Source organism: Schistocerca gregaria, chromosome 3, assembly GCF_023897955.1.
Source record: "Schistocerca gregaria isolate iqSchGreg1 chromosome 3, iqSchGreg1.2, whole genome shotgun sequence".
Classification (NCBI taxonomy): Eukaryota; Metazoa; Arthropoda; class Insecta; order Orthoptera; family Acrididae; genus Schistocerca; species Schistocerca gregaria.
In genome coordinates, this window is record NC_064922.1 from 740612808 (window position 1) to 740634098 (window position 21291).

At 47.4% G+C, this 21291-nt stretch overlaps 1 protein-coding gene across 1 annotated transcript in view; it reads left to right on the plus strand.

Moving 5' to 3' along the window:
• Window positions 1-21291, plus strand: part of LOC126353831 (zinc finger protein 423 homolog) — a 235262-nt gene that overhangs the window by 199359 nt on the left and 14612 nt on the right. Inside the window, exons 7-10 of the mRNA XM_050002964.1 lie at window positions 5944-6318; window positions 8886-9221; window positions 15264-15902; window positions 20502-20807. Coding sequence (XP_049858921.1) covers window positions 5944-6318; window positions 8886-9221; window positions 15264-15902; window positions 20502-20807 — 1656 coding nt within the window. The remainder of the gene's footprint in view (window positions 1-5943; window positions 6319-8885; window positions 9222-15263; window positions 15903-20501; window positions 20808-21291) is intronic.

The following is a 21291-nucleotide window of genomic DNA, read 5'->3' on the forward strand; positions in this document are numbered from 1 at the left end:
CTTGAGAACAACAGCAAGGACTCGTTTCTTCGAACACAGTAATTACACTAGAATTACCAGGGCTTATGATCGTCCCTGGACATTTCAGAAGGCGGCAGATGGTTCTTAATTGGGGGTTTGATCACTACGGATGGCAGCGCGTGTTCTGCAACGTGCTCTCACGGCGGCCACAAGTGTCGCAAGGAGTTCTCGTGGTAGGACGTTCCACTCCTCCAACAGCGCGCTTGACAAATGCTGGATGGTCGTTGGTGCGCGTGCGTCTGACCAACATATCACACTTGTGCTCTATGGCATTTAATTGGAAACGGCAGGCCAGTCCATTTGCCGAATCCTCTCATCGCAGAAGGTCTCCCAATTGCACTGGTCGATGCGGTCGCGCAGAGTCGCCCATAAAATGAAGTCAGGCCCGAATGCACCCCAGAAAAGACGCACATGGGAACGACAACAGTGACACGACGACGTTGACCGGTGTTCCAAGATTTCGTGGTTAGTACTCGGGAACATTGTCGAAGACGATCGATTTGCTTCTCCAGGTGCGGGGAGGCATTATGTTCCATGGGCAGAACCTACTGGCCTCCAAAATTTTTCAAAACAGTACACTCGTGACACCATCCTCCTACACCCTGTGGATCTTTTCTGCGGTGCATTCGGCCTTAACTTCACTTTCATGTCCGACAATGCGCGACCGCGTCAAACAGTGCAAGTGAAGGAGCTTTTGGAACGGGAGAGCACTCGGCCAATGGATTGGTCTGTCCGTTGATCCCGACTTGAATCCAATCCAACTCATGTGGGTTGTATAGGAGAGGCGTAGTGTAGCACGTCTGTGATTATGCAGACATGTACTTTGCAGGTTTGCCGCAACTTAATTGTAATATATACACGATGCATCAGTGGCCAACGTCTATAACTGGTTTTCACAGACTATCTGTAACCGCGATGTTGTCCCATCAAGGCGGCTGGAGTGGCCGTGCGGATCTAGGCGCTTCAGTCCGGAACCGCGAGACCGCTACGGTCCCAGGTTCGAATCCTGCCTCGGGCATGGATGTGTCTGATATCCTTAAGTTAGCTAGCTTTAAGTAGTTCTAAGTTCTAGGGGACTGATGGCCTCAGCCATTAAGTCCCATAGTGCTCAGAGCCATTTGAACCAACCAGCATCCAGCAGCTGTAAACCGTGGTAGTGGAAGACTGGAACGTACTACCACAAGAACTCCTTATCAACCTTATGGCCACCACGGCAGCACATTACGGAGAATGCGTTGCTTCCATGGTCAACATACACCAGATTAAGAACTATATCAGGCTTTTGTGTTGCCCGGGAGACCATCATAAATCACGGTGAATTCAGCATAATTATTGTCTTCGAATAAAAGCGTTATCTCTGTTCGTCTTACTACGCATCTCTTTCTATTACCCTCTGTACTATAATGTAGCGATTCTCTCTATGTATGGTTCAAGTTTCATCTAGAAAAGTTGCTTAACTGTGCCACACTATGCAAAAGTTAATTTCTTTCAAGATTAAGTTTTGCTCACCAGTGAATATGTATGTCGATATTGCTAAATGGGGACAAACTGCAGGAAACGGTCACTGTGATGGCAAGGAGCACAAAAGGTAATACGGACATATGAGTGTAAATACATTCCCAGGGGCGTACACTCTCTTTAACGTGGAAATAAAAGATCTTTGACACTGACACTGGTAAGAGTACCAGGCAAGTGGTCCGTTAGCATGGGGTGAATAAACGATCGTGCGGAACATTCTCCGTGACAACTGCCATTTTCCACATCATTTACAACGCATGTAGTCCTATTACCTACGGACGTGCCTCTGGAGCAACACCATTGCCGCTGGTTCATGATTCAGGGCACCACGGTGCTTATCTTTATGATGAAGGTATCGTCAATCTTCACGACACCCATCTGTGAGCTACGGAGAATACACATATTGCGATAGCAGTGAACCGTCATGATCAGTTCAGCCTCAATGTATGGTCGTGGATTATTGATGACCGCCTCGTGGGAGCATTTATACTTCCACAGTGCCTCATAGGCGAGGCACTTGTCCACTTCCGTCCCCCACTCCCTCCGCCTGCTGGAAGATGTGCTTTTGGTAGTGCGAGGGCTAACGTGGTTGCTATGTAGAGGAGCTGAAGCTCACAGTCTTCTAGAGTGTGGAACTAAAACAATAAAGCAGACAGAATAAGCTCACTTGTCTGGTATCTTCTCGTGTGTACTTTCAATCATTGAAACTACGCTTTGAAAGATGTTTTATCCCCACTTTTATGTCGAACGCGTTTCCGGCCACACGTCCATAATATCTCTTTTTCTCGTTGTTTCCTCACTTATCCTTTCCCTCAGTTTGACACACACACACACACACACACACACACACACACACACACACACACAGAGAGAGAGAGAGAGAGAGAGAGAGAGAGAGAGAGAGAGAGAGAGAGAGAGAGAGAGAACTACAGTAAAACTTCTATGGTTTCCTTTGTAACCCACATTAATGCTGAATATTCATCACTGCCCCCCCCTCCCCCTCAAAGTACAAGTGACACACGCGACAGAATGACACATTTGGCTGGTGCGTCTGGTTGTGTGGTGTCGCTCCAAGAAAGCTTCCGTAGGAAAGAGATTTGCTTGCATAGTAATGTCGTGTCCGTGTACCTTAGCTGGTAAGAGCAACGGTCACGGAACGCGAAGGTCCTGGTTCGTATTTGAATCTGGCACACAGTTTTAATCTTTCAAGCAGTTTATAAACAGTGCATTGTGCTATGTAGAGTGAAAATTTCATTCCCGAAACCTTTGTGTGCGCTATCGTGCTGGTATCTACAATAATGTAAGAAAACAGCCGTGGTGCAGGATTCGTGACGAGACAAAGGTGTACGGCCGTGCCACGAAGATATCATCACGTTCCACAAGCTGTATTACAGCTCCTGCCACAGTTTATTGCTGGCGCCGCCATAATCTCTGGCAGAGCGACAGTGCGTATCTGACGACTCGGCGAGTGCAGATGTAAAGTTAACGTTGCGAATCTTACTGTAAGGGATGCTATTAACTGCTACATAAGAGGAGTTTGAAAGAACGTTATAAAATGTCGACAAAAGTAGTGCAGCTGTTAGGAACTAGCATGAAGAAGAAGAGTTCCATTTCACTCGGTGATCATACTATCGCGATGTGTGAAACAAAAACATCGGGGTACCTTACGCAGGATCTCATGAAACCTCTGCACATGGTAACAACTCCATAAGCTTTCGTTTCCGATTTTTCTGAAGAAATGGGGACGCCAGTGGTTATTACTGTCGTGTAGAATAACTGATTAGTCTGTATTTAGAAATTAATTCCAAACAGCTGTGTTTTAGGTTTCTTACTCGTTACGATCAACATTGAAGCTCTGATGGCTTCATTATCAGGCAGATGCAGTGACAAAATTGCTGCAGACCTGCAAAGGTCTTATCTGTGTATTCATGGAACGGTGTCACATACAGTTTAACCAAAATTCGCGTTACGGTGAAACTTATCTGACAACGTTCTCTGATTATGCAGACATGTACTTTGCAGGTTTGCCGCAACTTAATTGTAATGTATACACGATGCAGCAGTGGCCAACGTCTATAACTGGTTTTCGCAGATTATCTGTAACCGCGTTGTTGTCCCATCAAGGCAGCTGGAGTGGCCGAGGGTTCTACACGCTTCAGTCCGGAACCGCACGACTGCTACGGTCGCAGATTCAAATCCTGCCTCGGGCATGGATGTGTGTGATGTCCTTAGGTTAGTTAGGCTTAAGTAGTTCTAAGTTTTATGGGACTGATGACCTCAGAAGTTACGTCCCATAGTGCCCAGAGCCATTTGAACCATTTGTCCCATCAACCATCACTCACTGTTGATAGATGGAAGGACAGCATCGTTACAGGTGGTCTGCGAAAACCAGTTATAGACGTTGGCCACTGATGCATCGTGTATACAGATGGTGTTAACCCCCTCTGCATCAGCCGAGGCCTGAAGATGGTGCATTGAAGCATCAAAACTGGTAACCTTACAACAAATGACATCGTAGGGTCGGCTGTAGGAGTTCATTTCCTCACATAAGTGAATGGCCGTATTTCTCCAGACCTCCAGAGGTGGACATACAAAAACTCGAGTGAGTGTCTGCACGTTCAAACACTTCGGGAGTGACGGCTGTATGTGGCCTGCCGGCAGGCGCGGAGGAGATCGAGCACTATTGCACAACCTTGTTGCGATGGCGGAAGATGCTTCGCCCAATGACTCACCATGCTTTTGCTCTCTCACCGTACATATTCTGCAGGCTCTTTTGAATATCTGAAGTGCTCCGCTTTTCCGTCAAAAGGAAGTCAATGACAGCGCTCTGCTTGGAACCCACCTGCTTAACAAACGCCACCGGAACTTCATGAAGCTATAGGTGTTGAAGCGGAAATACACAACTGCTCATTTAAATTGCTACACCAAGAAGAAATGCAGATGGTAGACGGGTATTCATTGGACAAATATATTATACTAGAACTGACATGTGATTACTTTTTCACGTAATTTGGGTGCATAGATCCTGAGAAGTCAGCACCCAGAACAACCACCTCTGGCCCTAATAACGGCCCTGATACGCCTTGGCATGGAGTCAAACAGAGCTTGGATGGCGTGCCCACGCAGCTTCAACACGATACCTCAGTTCATCAAGAGTAGTGACTAGCGTATTGTGACGAGCCAGTTGCTGGGCCACCATTGACCAGACGTTTTCAATTGATGAGAGATCTGGAGAATGTGCTGGCCAGGGCAGCAGTCGAACTTTTTCTGTATCCAGAAATTCTCGTACAGGACCTGCAACATGCGGTCGTGCATTATCCTGCTGAAATGTAGGGTTTCGCAGGGATGGAATGAAAGGTATAGCCACGGGTCGTAACACATCTGAAGTGTAACGTCCACTGTTCAATGTGCCGTCAATGCGAACAAGAGGTGACAGACGTGTAACCAATGACACCCCATACCACCACGCCGGGCGATACGTCAGTATGGCTATGACGAATACACGCTTCGAATTTGCGTTCAGCGCGACGTCGCCAAAACAGATGCGACCTTCATGATGCTGTGAACAGAACCTGGATTCATCCGAAAAAATGTTTTGCTATTACTGCATCCAGGTCCGTCGTTGAGTACACCATAGCAGGCGCTCCTGTCTGTGATGCAGCGTCAAGAGTAACCGCAGCCATGGTCTCCGAGTTGATTGTCCATGCTGCTGCAAACGTGGTCGAACTGTTCGTGCAGATGGTCGTCTTGCAAACGTCCCCATCTGCTGACTCGGGGATCGAGATGTGGCTGCACGATCCGTTACAACCATGCGGATAAGATGCCGGTCATCTCGACTACTAGTGATACGAGGCCGTTGGTATCCAGCACGGCGTTCCGTATTACCCTCCTGAACCCACTGATTCCATATTCTGCTAACAGTTATTGGATTTCGACCAACACGAGTAGCAATGTCGCGACACAATAAACCGCAATCGCGATAGGCTACATTCCGACCTTTATTATAGTCGGCAACGTGATGGTACGCATTTGTCCTCCTTACACGAGGCATCACAACAACGTTTCACCAGGCAATGCCGGTCAACTGCTGTTTGTGTATGAGAAATCGGTTGGAAACTCCTCATGTATGGATGTTGTAGGTGTCGCTACCGGCGCCAACCTTGTGTGAACGGCCTGAAAAGTTACTCATTTGCATCTTCTTCTTGTCGGTTAAATTTTGCTTCTGTAGCACGTCATCTTCGTGGTGTAGCAATTTTAATGGCCCGTAGTGTACTTCACGATGTCCCACAACAAATTCCGCATTTTTTTCTTGGCCGACGAAAAATGTGAACGCCCCTCGTATAAGCTGTAGCGGTGGGAGCAGAGGAGCCGGTGCTGAGCCGCGGCGCACGTTTGGGTCCGCAGTACGAGCACCCGGGCACGCTGCTGTGCAGCCAGTGCTCGGCGGCGCTGCCGGACTTCGAGTCGTTCCGCGAGCACGTGGTGGCGCACCACCTGGAGCCGGCCGCCGCCGCCTCCGCCGCCCCCGCCGCGCCGCCCGCGCTGCCGCTGGCGGCCCGCTGCGCGCACTGCGGCGCCGCCTGCCCCGGCGAGGACGCGCTGGCCGCGCACGTCGCCTCGCACTTCCTGGCCACCGCCACCGAGTTCGGCTGCTCCTCCTGCCTCAAGCTGTTCGCCAAGCCCGACGAGCTGCAGAAGCACCTCATGGACATCCACGCGCACCACCTCTACCGCTGCTCCCTCTGCAAGGACATGTTCGACTCCAAAGTTGCCATCCAGGTACGCTGCGGGATCGCTTCCGCCAGATCATCAGCTCGTTACGAGCACGCTGCACGAGCCTTTTTACACTTACCTTTTATTTCTCGTTCGTTTTCCAGTCTTTTAAGTCAAGAATATTTGCACTACATCTACAATTTACTGTACCTTACCAACAAGGGGTAGTCGCAAAGCTTTGTCACCTCGAATAAATAAATACAGTGGAGCGTCGATTATCTGAAGTGATTGGGAGACATGGGTGTTCGGAAAACGGGTTTGTTCGGATAATCGAACTGTACATGTTTATTTGCCAAAAAATTGGATAAAGTAGTTGAAGATTCACCTTCAATAACCTTTTAATAATCTCGTACTTGTCCCTCATAGAAAGGACGACACGTTTACCTTTAAGCACTTTGTATCGTCAATTTCACTTCTTCACGCAGCAGCACACAATAGGTCGTAACAGAGAACAAAAGGTGGCAGCACCGTGAGAAGCTCTTCTTGGGGGCGCGCAATCCTTCAAACTGCGCGCAGCGGCACGCCTCAACTCTTAAGCTGGCGGAGCTGTTGCTGTTAACAGCTTTGATACTGCCGCTACTTCTACTGCCAGTGCCAAGCCGACAGAAGTGTGCTGATTGTTGAAACACAGCGACTGGCGGCATGGCCTGTCAGCAGCGCCTTGTAAATGTCCCATTAGAAGCAATATTCAGCTAGCGGTGGGCCAGTGCGGCGACTACTGTGGGAAACTTGGTTTGGAAGTGAGGGGGATGGTGGTCGGTAGGGTGGTAGAGTAACATGTGCGAGCGAGTACACAGTTCGGTTAAGCGGTCGTTCGGTTGACAGACGTTCGAATAATCGACGCTCTACTGTGTCCCTAAATACAGTCGCTGAATGACAGCCATGTTAAAAAACCTTAACTCTTTTGTTTATTTGTTTGCAGGCGTATGTCTTGACTTATTGTACACGGTGAAATACCCGAAATCTCCTAGTACGTCTCTAGAGAGGCCAAAACATGATATCGCTCTTCATTAATAAAGTAGAATATCGTGCTACAATTCAGTTTTGGCAACAGCGGAAACGTTTGCACCAGTGTCTACCATGACTATGACGTGTGCCTGCAAGCAAACAAAATACTAATTAAATAAAGGTGCTGCACGATGGAAATAACTTGAAGGCAGTATTACAGACGGTGATCCTTATCAGAGTGTAAAGTGATTTAGTGTTGAAAGTAATTTAGTATGAGACAGATGGGGTTACCAATGTCGAGAAATACCCCAAACGTCGATAACAAATGTTGCATATGGAAAGTCACCAAATGACCTACCTCGGAGCACATCCAGTTGTTGTCTTGTCCATCCTATCCTCGCTCGCAGGAGAAAGTGCCCCAAAAAGGCGCTCCGCTGCGCTAACCTATATTCGAACACCTTTTGTGAATGTGATCCGATGCAGAAGTTACAAAATTATTGTACTCGCTGTAACCAAGCAAAGACTGTTCTTATTTTGCTTTTATTTGTTTGTTACTTTTTTTGTTTTTTTGGAAAATAAAATTGTGGTATGGTCTTATGGGACTAAACTACTAAGGTCATCGGTCCCTAAGCTTACGCACTATTTAATCTGACTTAGACTAACTAACGCTAAGGATAACACACACACACCCATGCCCGAGGACGATGCAAAACTCCAAAGGGGGGAGCCGCCCGGACCGTTAAAAGACGCCTCAGACCACGCGGCTAACCCCCCGAGGCTTTTTTCTTCTTTTTTTTCTTTTTTTTAGGGACTATGTAGTAAGGAAAACGTGGCTCATTTACTGGTAGCTTATGCTCATTTACGTGACGCAACATGCTACGTTTACGTTGTACTTTACTTTCCAATAAATCGGACGTGACCACAAGATCGGTAAATGAAATAGTAAAGTTTAACTGCATGTGTACACATAATTGCCCAACGCGATGAAAACAATACTGATTGCCACATGCAAGACTCGAAGGCTGAGCCCCACGCTGTAAGTTCGCGCACATGGGCCTAGAGCTACACCGACAGCAATACTTGACTTGGGATGGTCAGCTGCGACATGTTGATAGACTCAACCGCTGCACGTGCGGCGACTCTAATCATCCGCCGACGTCACATGTTCTGCATTTGTCATACACATTCTGGGTATTTCCCGACATTTGTTGGCCCATTTCTCTTATATTAAATTACTTGACTCAGCGTCACCCACGTAGCTTAGGAGTTTTTAAACGTTAATAATAGTCATCCTGTAGAAAGGCAAAAGCACGTAGATGAAAATGAAAGAGAAGATATAATACTGCGAGAAGAATTTGACAGAGCTCTGAAAGATTTTCGAACCCTTCTCCGTATGAACATTCTCTAATACTGTGATGTCAAGGCTAAGTCTCTAAGTTTCTGATACACGTTAGAAGCTAAAGGAGCTGCTCAAAGAGAAGTTTCTCCCATAGTTTCACAGTGTACAAGCGCAAGCAATATGAACCCACAAGAATGAGTGTGACAATGTGTAAATAGAGGAACGATAAAACGCGTCCCTTGTGCGCGCGCACTGTGTGACGTGGGGTGTTGTGGGCGTGCCGCAGGTGCACTTCGCGGTGAAGCACAGCAACGAGTGCAAGCTGTTCCGGTGCACGGGCTGCCCCGCGGCGGTGTTCCGGTCGGAGGCGGACTTCGGGCTGCACGTGCGCGCCACGCACGCGGCGCCCGCCCCCGGCTCCGCCCCCGGCGCCGCCCCCGGCAAGGCGCAGCAGGCGGCGCACCGCTGCCTCTTCTGCCGCCTCAGCTTCTGCTCGGAGCTCGAGATGCAGTTCCACATGGCAGCGCACTCCAAGCAGTTCCACTGCCCCGTCTGCAGGGAGGCCTTCCACGTCGAGTTCCTGCTCGACAAGCACATGCAGACGCACCACTCCACCCACCAGGTGCGTTGTCTACCACCTCATCCGGTAGTCCCACGAAGAGGACGGATTGTAGCTATTCATTCGTGCGACTTGCGACGACCAACAAGAAATGTGCGTAGGGCTAGGTGGACTGGGTACATGACAGCACCGCACTTAACGTAGGTTAGTTAGTAGGATTAGAAGTAGATACCAAAATATGAACCTGCAGCGACTAGTAATTTTTGCCTGCCTGGTGTCAAGGACATGCTCATCGGGATTAGCTCGATGAGCAAGGCATAGCAGCATGTTTATATCCACACTGCACCTCTAAGGCTGCAGGCTGTTAGGATTACTAATAAGTAGGTACTTGTGTGGATAGCTCAACATAAATATTAGTTTGCCCATTAACCTGTACTGTCTGTAATTTACAATTTAACTGTAATTAGCTGCAAATAACATTGTAACACTTAGGACCCACTAATCATTAAGGTGGTGGGTTATATTGTATAATTATAATGTATTGTAAACGAGCGTATCTATCACAATGGCAACATAGACGATGTCATCGCAAGATTCATTTACACACAAAACACTGCAATAACTCATATTACACTTTGTTATCCATACGTTTCATTGGTTCCAGTCTTTCGCGATGTGAAATAAACAAATAATAAAATACTTAGTAGATGTTGTCAATGATATTATTCATAAAGTATGTTACGAACGTGGTCCCAAAGGAGAAAAAAACACATATTCAGTTTCCTAATCTATTCGACATAGCGAAAACATTTCACTTCATCCGTTCTTTTTGTTGTATGTTAACCGGGGGCCTAGAAACGACGGGAAGGCTCCGTCCCCGCCGCAGCCGCAGTGGTCCACAACCCCACGACGACTACCGCAGTCCACTTCACTCCTCCGCCGCCTCACACTGAGCCACTCTTTCAGGGTTGTTGTGCTGTTCGGCCCCAGGTGGACACCCCCTCCCAGGGAACGTCACACACCAGACGAGCGTAATCCCTATGTTTGCTTGGTGGAGTAATGGTGGTGTATGCGTACGTGGAGAACTTGTTTTGCGCAGCAATTGGCGACATAGTGTAGCTGATGCGGAATAAGGGGAACCAGCCCGCATTCGCCGAGTCAGATGGAAAACCGCCTAAAAACCATCCACAGACTGGCCAGCTCTCCAGACCTCGACACAAGTCCGCCGGGCGGATTCGTGCCGGGGACAAGGCGCTCCTTCCCAATCCGGAAAGCCATGCGTTTGACCGTATGGCTAACCTAGCGGTTCATCTGGCGTTACCATGAGGGACGACATAGATATAGATAAAACAATCAGCGATACAGACACCAACAGCTCTATTTTCATCTCCCATTTATTCCAGACAACCAGTTTCGGCATGTCATTAAGCCATCATCATGTTCTCTACGCTAAAATACAGGGTGATTCAAAAAGAATACCACAACTTTAGCAATTTAAAACTCTGCAACGACAAAAGGCAGAGCTAAGCACTATCTGTCGGTGAATTAAGGGAGCTATAAAGTTTCATTTAGTTGTACATTTGTTCGCTTGAGGCGCTGTTGACTAGGCGTCAGCGTCAGTTGATGCTAAGATGGCGACCGCTCAACAGAAAGCTTTTTGTGTTATTGAGTACGGCAGAAGTGAATCGACGACAGTTGTTCAGCGTGCATTTCGAACGAAGTATGGTGTTAAACCTCCTGATAGGTGGTGTATTAAACGTTGGTATAAACAGTTTACAGAGAATGGGTGTTTGTGCAAAGGGAAAAGTTCTGGACGGCCGAGAACAAGTGATGAAAATGTAGCAAGCATTTGTTCGCAGCCCAGGAAAATCGACTCGCAGAGCTAGCAGAGAGCTGCAAATTCCACGATCAACTGTATGGAGAGTCCTACGAAAAAGGTTAGTTATGAAACCTTATCGTCTGAAATTGGTTCAAGCACTGTCTGCAGCTGATAAGATTAAAAGAATCGATTTCTGTGATTTTATCCTTGTTCAAATGGAAACAGATGAATCTTTCGTTTCAAAGATTGAGTTTAGTGATGAAGCAACTTTCCACACTAACGGGAAAGTCAACCATCACAATGTCTGTATATGGGGCACTGAGAATCCGCGGGAAACAACTCAATATGAACGTGACTCGCCTAAGGTGAACGTTTTCTGTGCCATTTCAGCCAATAAAGTTTTTACATCTACATCTACATCTACATCCGTACTCCGCAAGCCACCTGACGGTGTGTGGCGGAGGGTACCCTGAGTACCTCTATCGGTTCTCCCTTCTATTCCAGTCTCGTATTGTACGTGGAAAGAAGGATTGTCGGTATGCTTCTGTGTGGGCTCTAATCTCTCTGATTTTATCCTCATGGTCTCTTCGCGAGATATACGTAGGAGGGAGCAATATACTGCTTGACTCTTCGGTGAAGGTATGTTCTCGAAACTTCAACAAAAGCCCGTACCGAGCTACTGAGCGTCTCTCCTGCAGAGTCTTCCACTGGAGTTTATCTATCATCTCCGTAACGCTTTCGCAATTACTAAATGATCCTGTAACGAAGCGCGCTGCTCTCCGTTGGATCTTCTCTATCTCTTCTATCAACCCTACCTGGTGCGGATCCCACACTGCTGAGCAGTATTCAAGCATTGGGCGAACAAGCGTACTGTAACCTACTTCCTTTGTTGTCGGATTGCGTTTCCTTAGGATTCTTCCAATGAATCTCAGTCTGGCATCTGCTTTACCGACGATCAACTTTATATGATCATTCCATTTTAAATCACTCCTAATGCGTACTCCCAGATAATTTATGGAATTAACTGCTTCCAGTTGCTGACCTGCTATTTTGTAGCTAAATGATAAGGGACCTATCTTTCTACGTATTCGCATCACATTACACTTCGCTACATTGAGATTCAATTGCCATTCTGTGCACCATGCGTCAATTCGCTGCAGATCCTCCTGCATTTCAGTACAATTTTCCATTGTTGCAGCCTCTCGATACACCACAGCATCATCTGCAAAAAGCCTCAGTGAACTTCCGATGTCATCCACCAGGTCATTTTGTATATTGTGAATAGCAACGGTCCTATGACACTCCCCTGCGGCACACCTGAAATCACTCTTACTTCGGAAAACTTCTCTCCATTGAGAATGACGTGCGGCGTTCTGTTATCTAGGAACTCCTCAATCCAATCACACAATTGATCTGATAGTCCCTTTTTCTTCAAAGGTGCTACTGTAACTGGACTACAGTATCTGGAGATGTTAGATAATTGGCTGTTCCCTCAGCTCGAACAAGAAGCACAACAATTCATATTTGGGGCGCCACCACATTGGCACTTATCTTTCCGTAACTACCTGAACGTCAGCTACCCGAGGCGATGGATCGGCCGCCAGGCAGCCCGTGACAGAGCACTTCATCACTGGCCTCCAAGAAGCCTTGATCTTACCCCCTGCGATTTTTTCTTATGGGGGTATGTTAAGGATATGGTGTTTCGGCCACCTCTCCCAGCCACCATTGATGATTTGAAACGAGAAATAACAGCAGCTATCCAAACTGTTACGCCTGATATGCTACAGAGAGTGTGGAACGAGTTGGAGTATCGGGTTGATATTGCTCGAGTGTCTGGAGGGGGCCATATTGAACATCTCTGAACTTGTTTTTGAGTGAAAAAAAAACTTTTTAAATACTCTTTGTAATTATGTATAACAGAAGGTTATATTATGGTTCTTTCATTAAATACACATTTTTAAAGTTGTGGTATTCTTTTTGAATCACCCTGTATTGTATTACCAGACAAAATATTACGTAAAAGCTAACCCGAACCCGCATCAGCGTATGTAACACGGCCCTACACCCATAAACAATATAAAGCTCAGGTTGACGGTCAGGGACCGTCTAGCGTTGAGAGAGTGGTTGTGAAGAAACTCATGAAACCAGCGGGAGGAACGCTCGCAAGTTGCGAAGTTGTACCTGCAGTCTATGCTCTAAGTAACAGCTGAGGTGATGTACAGATCGACACTGCTGGACAGTGGATGACTGGAAACGAGTGATTTTGGGAGACGAATCACGCTGTGCCCTGTGATGGGGTGATTCGGGTTTGGCGAATGGCTGGAGAACATTACCTGCCGATATGCCTAGTGTCAACAGTGTAGCTCGGAGTTGGTGGTTTTGGGTTATGTAGGTGCTTTTCATGGTTAAGTTGTGGCGGCTTCATTGCGCTGAAGTAAACACTAAATGTGGAAGTTTATGAATACTTTTTCAGCATGGTGTAATGCGTTCAGGAGAGGAACAGCACCGAGACAATGACTGCGCCAGCACAACAATGCACCCTGTCATAAAGCAGCATCCGTGAGGCAATGGTTTGTGCACAGTAACATTCTTGAAACAGACTGGCTTGAACCCAATGGAACAACACTGTGACGTGTTAGAACGTGTACTTTGCTCCAGACCCCAGGGTCCAACTACTTTTTTTGGTTTCGACTCTTGAAGAAGAATGGACTGCCATTACTCTACAGACGTTGGTGCACCCGACTGAAACTACACCGAACAGAGTTGAAGTCATACTAAAGGCGAAGAGTGAATACGTCTCATATTAATGTCTGCTAATGTGTGTTATGCTTTTGATCAGATACTATACATGAAAAAAGCGATTGACTCAGAACAGAATCCCATAGCACCCCTCCACCTTACCCACCCCGTTTCTCACTTTACATGACCCCAGTCGGATTCAAGCATTAATATTTAGATACCGATACAGATGTCTGAGAAGATTTACATTTAATATGGTTCAAATGGCTCTAAGCACTATGGGACTTTACATCTCAGTCCCCTAGAACTACTTAATCGTAAGTACATCACACCCATCCATGCCCGAGGCAGGATTCTTAGCTGCGACCGTAGCAGCAGCGCGGTTCTAGACTGAAGCGCCTGGAATCGCTCGGCCACAGCGGCCGGCGGTGATCTTTCAATCTCTCCAGGTTTACAGGTTTGCTGTTTTGCAGCCGTCATTAATATTTACATCAGCGAATCTTATCATTGATATCCTTTCTCCCTGAATTTTCATCCCATTATTGACTGTTTCTTTTGCTTCAGTCATTCCTTCTTCGATGTGTAGATCGATCAATAGGGGCGAAAGATTACATCCCTGTGTTACCCCCTTTTTTAATACAAGCCCTTGGTTGTTGTTGGTCTTCCAGTCGTATTGTTCCTTCTTAGTCCCTGTACTTACTGTATATTACCCATCCTATCCTATAAATTATACCTACCTTTCTCAGAATTTCAAACATCTTTCACCGCTCGACATTGTTGAACGCTGTTTCCAGTTCGACGAATCCTGTGATTGTGTCTTGATTTTTCTTTAGTCTTTTTTTCAATTATCAATCGTAGCGTCAGAAGTGCCTCTCTAGTGACATTTATATAGCGTCAGTAGTGTGTATTTTTTCTGTTTAAATATGTGTTGGATTTATTGTAATAGGTGGATACGATACTGTAGAAATTCTTCCAATCCATATGTGGCATACAGCAAAACATTACTGGTTAAAAACAGTCTTGGTTGCAATTTTAGTTTTTTTATTTTTAAATGATGCGTTTCGCCTTATTTAGTTATCTTCAGGTTATCTACATAGAAACACAGAGAATCCTTTGGTTGACTAAAAGATTTTTCTAAGAAATACCAAATTAAAGTATTTGTTCTTTGAGTATTTGATCTGTTTATACATGCTTTTAGGTTATCCAAATCTGCACAACGCGATCGCGATTGTTCAATATATGTATTCGATCTCTGTTTTCTATGTAGATAATCTGAAGATGTCTAAATAAGGCGAAACGCGTCGTTGAAAAATAGACCTAAAATAGCAATCAAGACTGTTTTAACCAGTACTGGATATGATACTAATAATAAGCATTTTTCTATTTTTCTGGGGCTCTTATAGAGTTGAAACTTGTGTTGATTAGTGTTCTCACAGCTTCCAACATCAAAGCTTACACCACTTTTCCAACCAGATGTTATTTTTTTGCGTTACGTCCACTTCAACTGATCCGTCCTCCGATGATCTTACTTCGGTTTGCGGTCGCAGGTGGTGAACGGAAGCGCGTCTGCGACGCCGGAGCCATTACAGCACGGCCCCGTGGCGCGACAGCTGGCTCAGAAGTCTTCACCCAAGGCGAAGGGCGGGGGCGGCGGGCGCAGCAGCACGGACAGCAGCGGCGCGGGTAGCCGCCTGGAGGAGGACGCCACCTCCACGGACTCGCACCAGCACCTCGGCGGCGGCCGCAAGGGCGGCGGCTCCGGGGGCGGCGTGCGCGCGTCCAAGGCCGGCGCGGCCGGGGGCGGCGGCGGCGCGGTCAGCCTGCAGTGCGCCTACTGCAGCGAGACGTGCAAGTCGCGCACCGAGCTCGAGAACCACACCAAGACGCACGCGGGGGCGGCAGCCGGCGGCGTGGGCGGTGCAGGCGGCGGCGCGGGGGCGGCCGGTCCCGGCGCGACCGGCAAGCACAAGTGCAACATCTGCGACGAGCTGTGCCCGTCGGCGGCCGTGCTGGCCGAGCACAAGCTGACCCACTGCAAGGTGGCTGCGGGCGCGCCGGCGTGCACCGCGTGCAAGGCGCCGCTGCAGCGCGAGGACGACCTGCGCGCCCACCTCGCCAGCCACGCGGGCGACAAGCTGCCCGCGCCCTGCCCCGTCTGCCGGCAGACGCTCGTCTCCGACATAGAGGTGCGCACCCAGCCCACAGCTCGCGTAGCCAGTCATTTCCTTTCCTGATCCAGTAGCAAATAGAGCGAGGGTAAAATGCCTCCGTACGTGTCCTAATTTCTCTTATCTTTGAGGTCCCTATGCGAATTTACGCTATCGGCAGTAGAATCTTTCTGAAGTCATGCCGGTTCTCTAAACACTCTCAATACATCTACATCTACATTTATACTCCGCAAGCCATCCAACGGTGTGTGGCGGAGGGCACTCTACGTGCCACTGTCATTACCTCCCTTTCCTGTTCCAGTCGCGTATGGTTCGCGGGAAGAACAACTGCTGGAAAGCCTCCATGCGCGCTCGAATCTCTCCAATTTTACATTCGTGATCTCCTCGTGAGGTATAAGTAGGGAAAGCAATATATTCGATACCTCATCCGGAAACACACGTTCTCGAAACCTGGACAGCAAGCTACACCGTGATGCAGAGCGCCTATCTTGCAGAGTTTCCTAAACATCTCGCTATCACGTATACCAAGTAACCCTGTGACGAAACGCCCCGCTCTTCTTTGGATCTTCTCTATCTCCTGTATCAACCCGACACTGGTGAGCAATACTAAAGTATAGGTCGAACGTGTGTTTTGTAAGCCACCTCTCTTGTTGATGGACTACATTTTCTAAGGACTCTCCCAGTGAATCTCAACCTGGCACCCGCCTTACCAACAATGTTTCTCAAAAAGACTGTCGTCTTCCCTCCGGGAATTCCCATTCGAGATCCAAAAGCATCTCCGTAATACTTACTTGTTGTTCTGACCTACCGATAACGAATCAAGTAGCCCGCCTCTGAATTGCTTCGATGTCCTCCTGTAATCCGACCGCGTGTGGATCCCGAACACCCGAGCAAAACCCAAGACTAGGCCACAGTTGCGTCCTATATGCTTTCTCCAGTGCAGATGAACCACAAGTTCCTAAAACTCTCCAAATAATCCCAAGTTGACCATTCGCCTTCCCTACTACAATCCATTTCATATCGCCCAGATATTGAAACAACATAACTGTGTCAAACAGGACATTTTTAATTAATTTATTTATACACTTAGTTCTCAAGCAGGACACTACTAATGCTGTACCTGAACCTTACGAGTTTGTTTTTCCTACTCATCCGCATTAACTTACATTTTTCTACATTTAGAACTCGCCCTAATTCATCACACCAACTACAAATTTTGTCTGAGTCACCTGGTCCCCTCCCACAGTCTCTCAGTGACGACAACATTCCATAGGCCACAGAATCATTAGCAAACAGCCGCTGACTGCTGCTCACCATGTCTGCCAGATCATATATAACAGCATTCGTATCACATTTCCCTTGGGCACTCCTGACGATGCCCTTATCTCTGATGAACACTCGCCATCCAGGACAACGTACTGCTTTGCTTTACTTAAGAAGTCATTGAACCACTCACATATCTGGGAACCTATTCTGTATGCTGGTACCTTCGTTAATAGGCTGCAGTGTGGCACTGAGTCAAGCACTGGATCGAAAAAATAGTCTACGATGGATTATTCAGAACAAGCGAAGAGGAATGTTGTAAAGTATTGTACTTCATGACAGCCGTCGGCCGTACACTGCAGGTGCAACAAATACTCTCCTCCAGCGTTTTCGTTGGAAAGTATTTGATAAACCACCATACAACCCGGATTTAGTTCCCTCTGATTTTCATCTCTTTGCTCGCATGAAACGTTAGCTGCAAGGACAGTATTTTGGCACAGACAACGAGCTGCAGACCAGCGTCGAGAATTGGCGGAAAGGACATGTGGCTGCGTTGTATGACGAGGTTACTGAAAGTCTGGTACGAGGGTCATTTCGTAAGTCGTGGTAACTATCATATATCTCCAGCAATGCGCCACTATCGGAATTACTCGATGTAGATTGAACCGGTAAGGTAGTGTGCGTCTGTCAACAAAAAATAGGGTTCCAGTATATGAGGTTGAAATGAAACACAAGCATTGGAACTCTGTGTAAATTTATTCTGCACGCGTACAGATGGAACAAAAATGAATCAAAATCAGGTACTGTGCTCCAGAATAGTGCCCCAGTGCAGCCACAGAGCTTCGCCAACGACAAGGAAGGCGTTGAATGAATGCACTGGCATTGCCATCAATGTGTACCGCCTGCCGCCGAAATGCCGTGAGGACATCCGCCCTGTTTGCAAAAGCCCACATCTCGTGGTCGTGCGGTAGCGTTCTCGCTTCCCACGCCCGGGTTCCCGGGTTCGATTCCCGGCGGGGTCAGGGATTTTCTCTACCTCGTGATGGCTGGGTGTTGTGTGATGTCCTTAGGTTAGTTAGGTTTAAGTAGTTCTAAGTTATAGGGGACTGATGACCTCTGATGTTAAGTCCCATAGTGCTCAGAGCCATTGTTTGCAAAGCACCTCTCATGTAATGGTTTCTTCAGCTGTGAAATGAAATCGAAGCCTCACGGACTGAGTCCTGGTGAGTCGGGCAGGTCAGGGAGGATGCATGTCGTAGCAGTGCCAAGTTCACACTGAATGTTTCAAGTATTGGTACCCTGTCACCTTCGTACGCAGTCGCTGTCTGTCGGTTGATTTCGGTAGTGTTTGCCGCTGAATTTAGAATGCATTTAGTGCTATTATGGTGGTGCGAAATATTCACAAGGTGTACCATAGTTGCAGCGACTCGTGAAACGGCACTCGTATCGCGCTACAATGGATATCTAAGTCGGAGCGGCGACTGTGGAGAGAAGTAGTCTTTAAACGACTGTGGGGAACTGTATCTAACGCCTTGCGGAAGTCCAGAAACACGGCATCTACCTGGGAACCCGTGTCGATGGCTCTCTGAGTCTCGTGGACGAATATCGCCAGCTGGGTTTCACACGATCGTCTTTTTTCGAAACCCAACCCATGCTGATTCCTGCAGAGTAGATTTCTAGTCTCCAGAAAAGTCATTATACTTTAATATAATACTTGTTCCAAAATTCTAAAACTGATCGGCGTTATAGATGTTGGTCTATAGTTCTGCACATCTCTTCGACGTCCCATTTTGGAAACGGGGATGACCTGTGCCCTTTTCCAATTCTTTGGAACGCTACGCTCCTCTAGAGACCTACGGTACACCGCTGCAAGAAGGGGGCAAGTTCCTTCCCGTACTCTGTGTAAAATCGAACTGGTATCCCATCAGGTCCAGCTGCCTTTCCTCTTTTGAGCGATTTTAAATGTTTTGCTATCCCTCTGTCATCTATTTCGATATGTACCATTTTGTCATCCGTGCGAAAATCTAGAGAAGGAACTACAGTGCAGTCTTCCTCTGTGAAACAGCTTTGGAAAAAGACATTTAGTATTTCGGCCTTTAGTCAAAATTCAAATGGCTCTGAGCACTATGCGACTTAACTTCTGAGGTCATCAGTCGCCTAGAACTTAGAACTAATTAAATCTAACTAACCTAAGTACATCACACACATCCATGCTCGAGGCAGGATTCGAACGTGCGACGGGAGCGGTCGCTCCGCTCCAGACTGTAGCGCCTAGAACCGCAAGGCCACTTCGACCGGCGGCCTTAGTCTGTCATCCTCTGTTTCAGTACCATTTTGGTCAAGAGTGTCTGGAGATTTTGTTTTGATCCACCTACCGCTTTGACATAAGACCAAAATTTCTTAGGATTTTCTGCCAAGTCAATACAGAGAACTTTACTTTCGAATTCATTGAGCGCCTCTCGCATAGTCCTCGTCACACTACATTACGCTTCTCGTAATTTTTGTTTGTCTGCAAGGCTTTGGCTATGTTTATGTTTGCTGTGAAGTTCCCTTTGCTTCCGCAGCAGTTTTCTCACTCGGTTGTTGTACCACGGTGGCTCTTTTCCATCTCTTACGATCTTGCATGGCACATACTCATGTAGTGCATATAATACGATGGTTTTGAACTTTGTCCACTGATCCTCAACACTATCTGCACTTGAGACAGAACTTTTGTGTTGAGCCGTCAAGTACTCTGAAATCTGCTTTTTGTCACTTTTGCTAAACAGTAAAATCTTCCTACTTTTTTTTGATATTTCTATTTACAGCTGAAATCATCGATGCAGTAACCGCTTTATGATCGCTGATTCCCTGCTCTGCGTTAACTGTTTCAAATAGTTGGCGTCTTTTTATCACCAGAAGGTCCAGTATGTTATCGCACACGAGTCGGTTCTCTGTTTAACTGCTCAAGGTGATTTTCAGATAATGCACTTCGAAAATTTCACTGGATTCTTTGTCCCTGCCACCCGTTATAAACGTTTGTGTCTCCCAATCTATATCCGGCAAATTAAAATCTCCACCTAGAACAATAACATGGTTGGGAAATCTAATCGAAATTCTCGCTTCCCGCGCCAGGGTTCCCGGGTTCGATTCCCGGCGGGGTCAGAGATTTTGCCTGCCTCGTGATGACTGGGTGTTGTGTGATGTCCTTAGGTTAGTTAGGTTTAAGTAGTTCTAAGGTCTAGGGGACTGATGACCACAGATGTTAAGTCCCATAGTGCTCAGCCATTTGAACCATCTACTAGAAATATTTTCCAATTTTTCCTTGTTTGAATACGGTGAGAGGTGAGTGATGAGCTGTTGGTTGTGTGACAGGTGCGGGTGCACGCCAAATTCCACGTGCAACAGGGCCAGCAGCAGCAGCAGCGCGGCAACGTGCCCTGCTGCCTGTGCCTCAAGCCGGGCGCGGCGCCGGCCGACGCCGAGCCGCCCGTCTGCGCCGACTGCCTGGGCAAAGCAGCGGCCGCTGCAGCTGCGGCGGCGGCGGCGGCTGCAGCTGCGGCGGTGGGCGGCCAGCAGACGCGCTGCCAGGAGTGCCACCTCAAGTGCGAGTCGCCGCAGGCGCTCGAGGCGCACGTCGCCGCCGCCCACCGCAAGGCCTACCAGTGCATAAAGTGCCAGGTGACTCACCCCGACCACTCCGTATTGCTGTTATGATGTTCTGTATGTGCCTAGGCTAACACCGGGCATCCAGTGTCCACACACAATATGTAGCAACGGAAGGGAGTTCTACTGTCAATAAAACTGTTAATATGGGACAAAGGTCTCACTCATCCTTGCATATAAACGGATTGCACCTCAAGTCTCCAAGTTTGTGACGGTATTTGAATGCACAGATTACATCTGGTCGAACCTAGTACTGAAGTGAGAAATGTTGTTTCTATTCAGCATCCCGCACCAAATCTACACACGTCCTAACTACACACTAAGACGAAAACAGACATGAACCACGAAGAAATTTCCCGAATGGGACGAAAATATGTAGATGGGATGTACAGACAAACAAATGATCACAATTTCAAAAAAATTGGCTGATTTATTCAAGAGAGAGAGCTTCACAAATTGAGAAAGTCAATAAAGCCTTTGTCCACTTCTGACCGTTGTG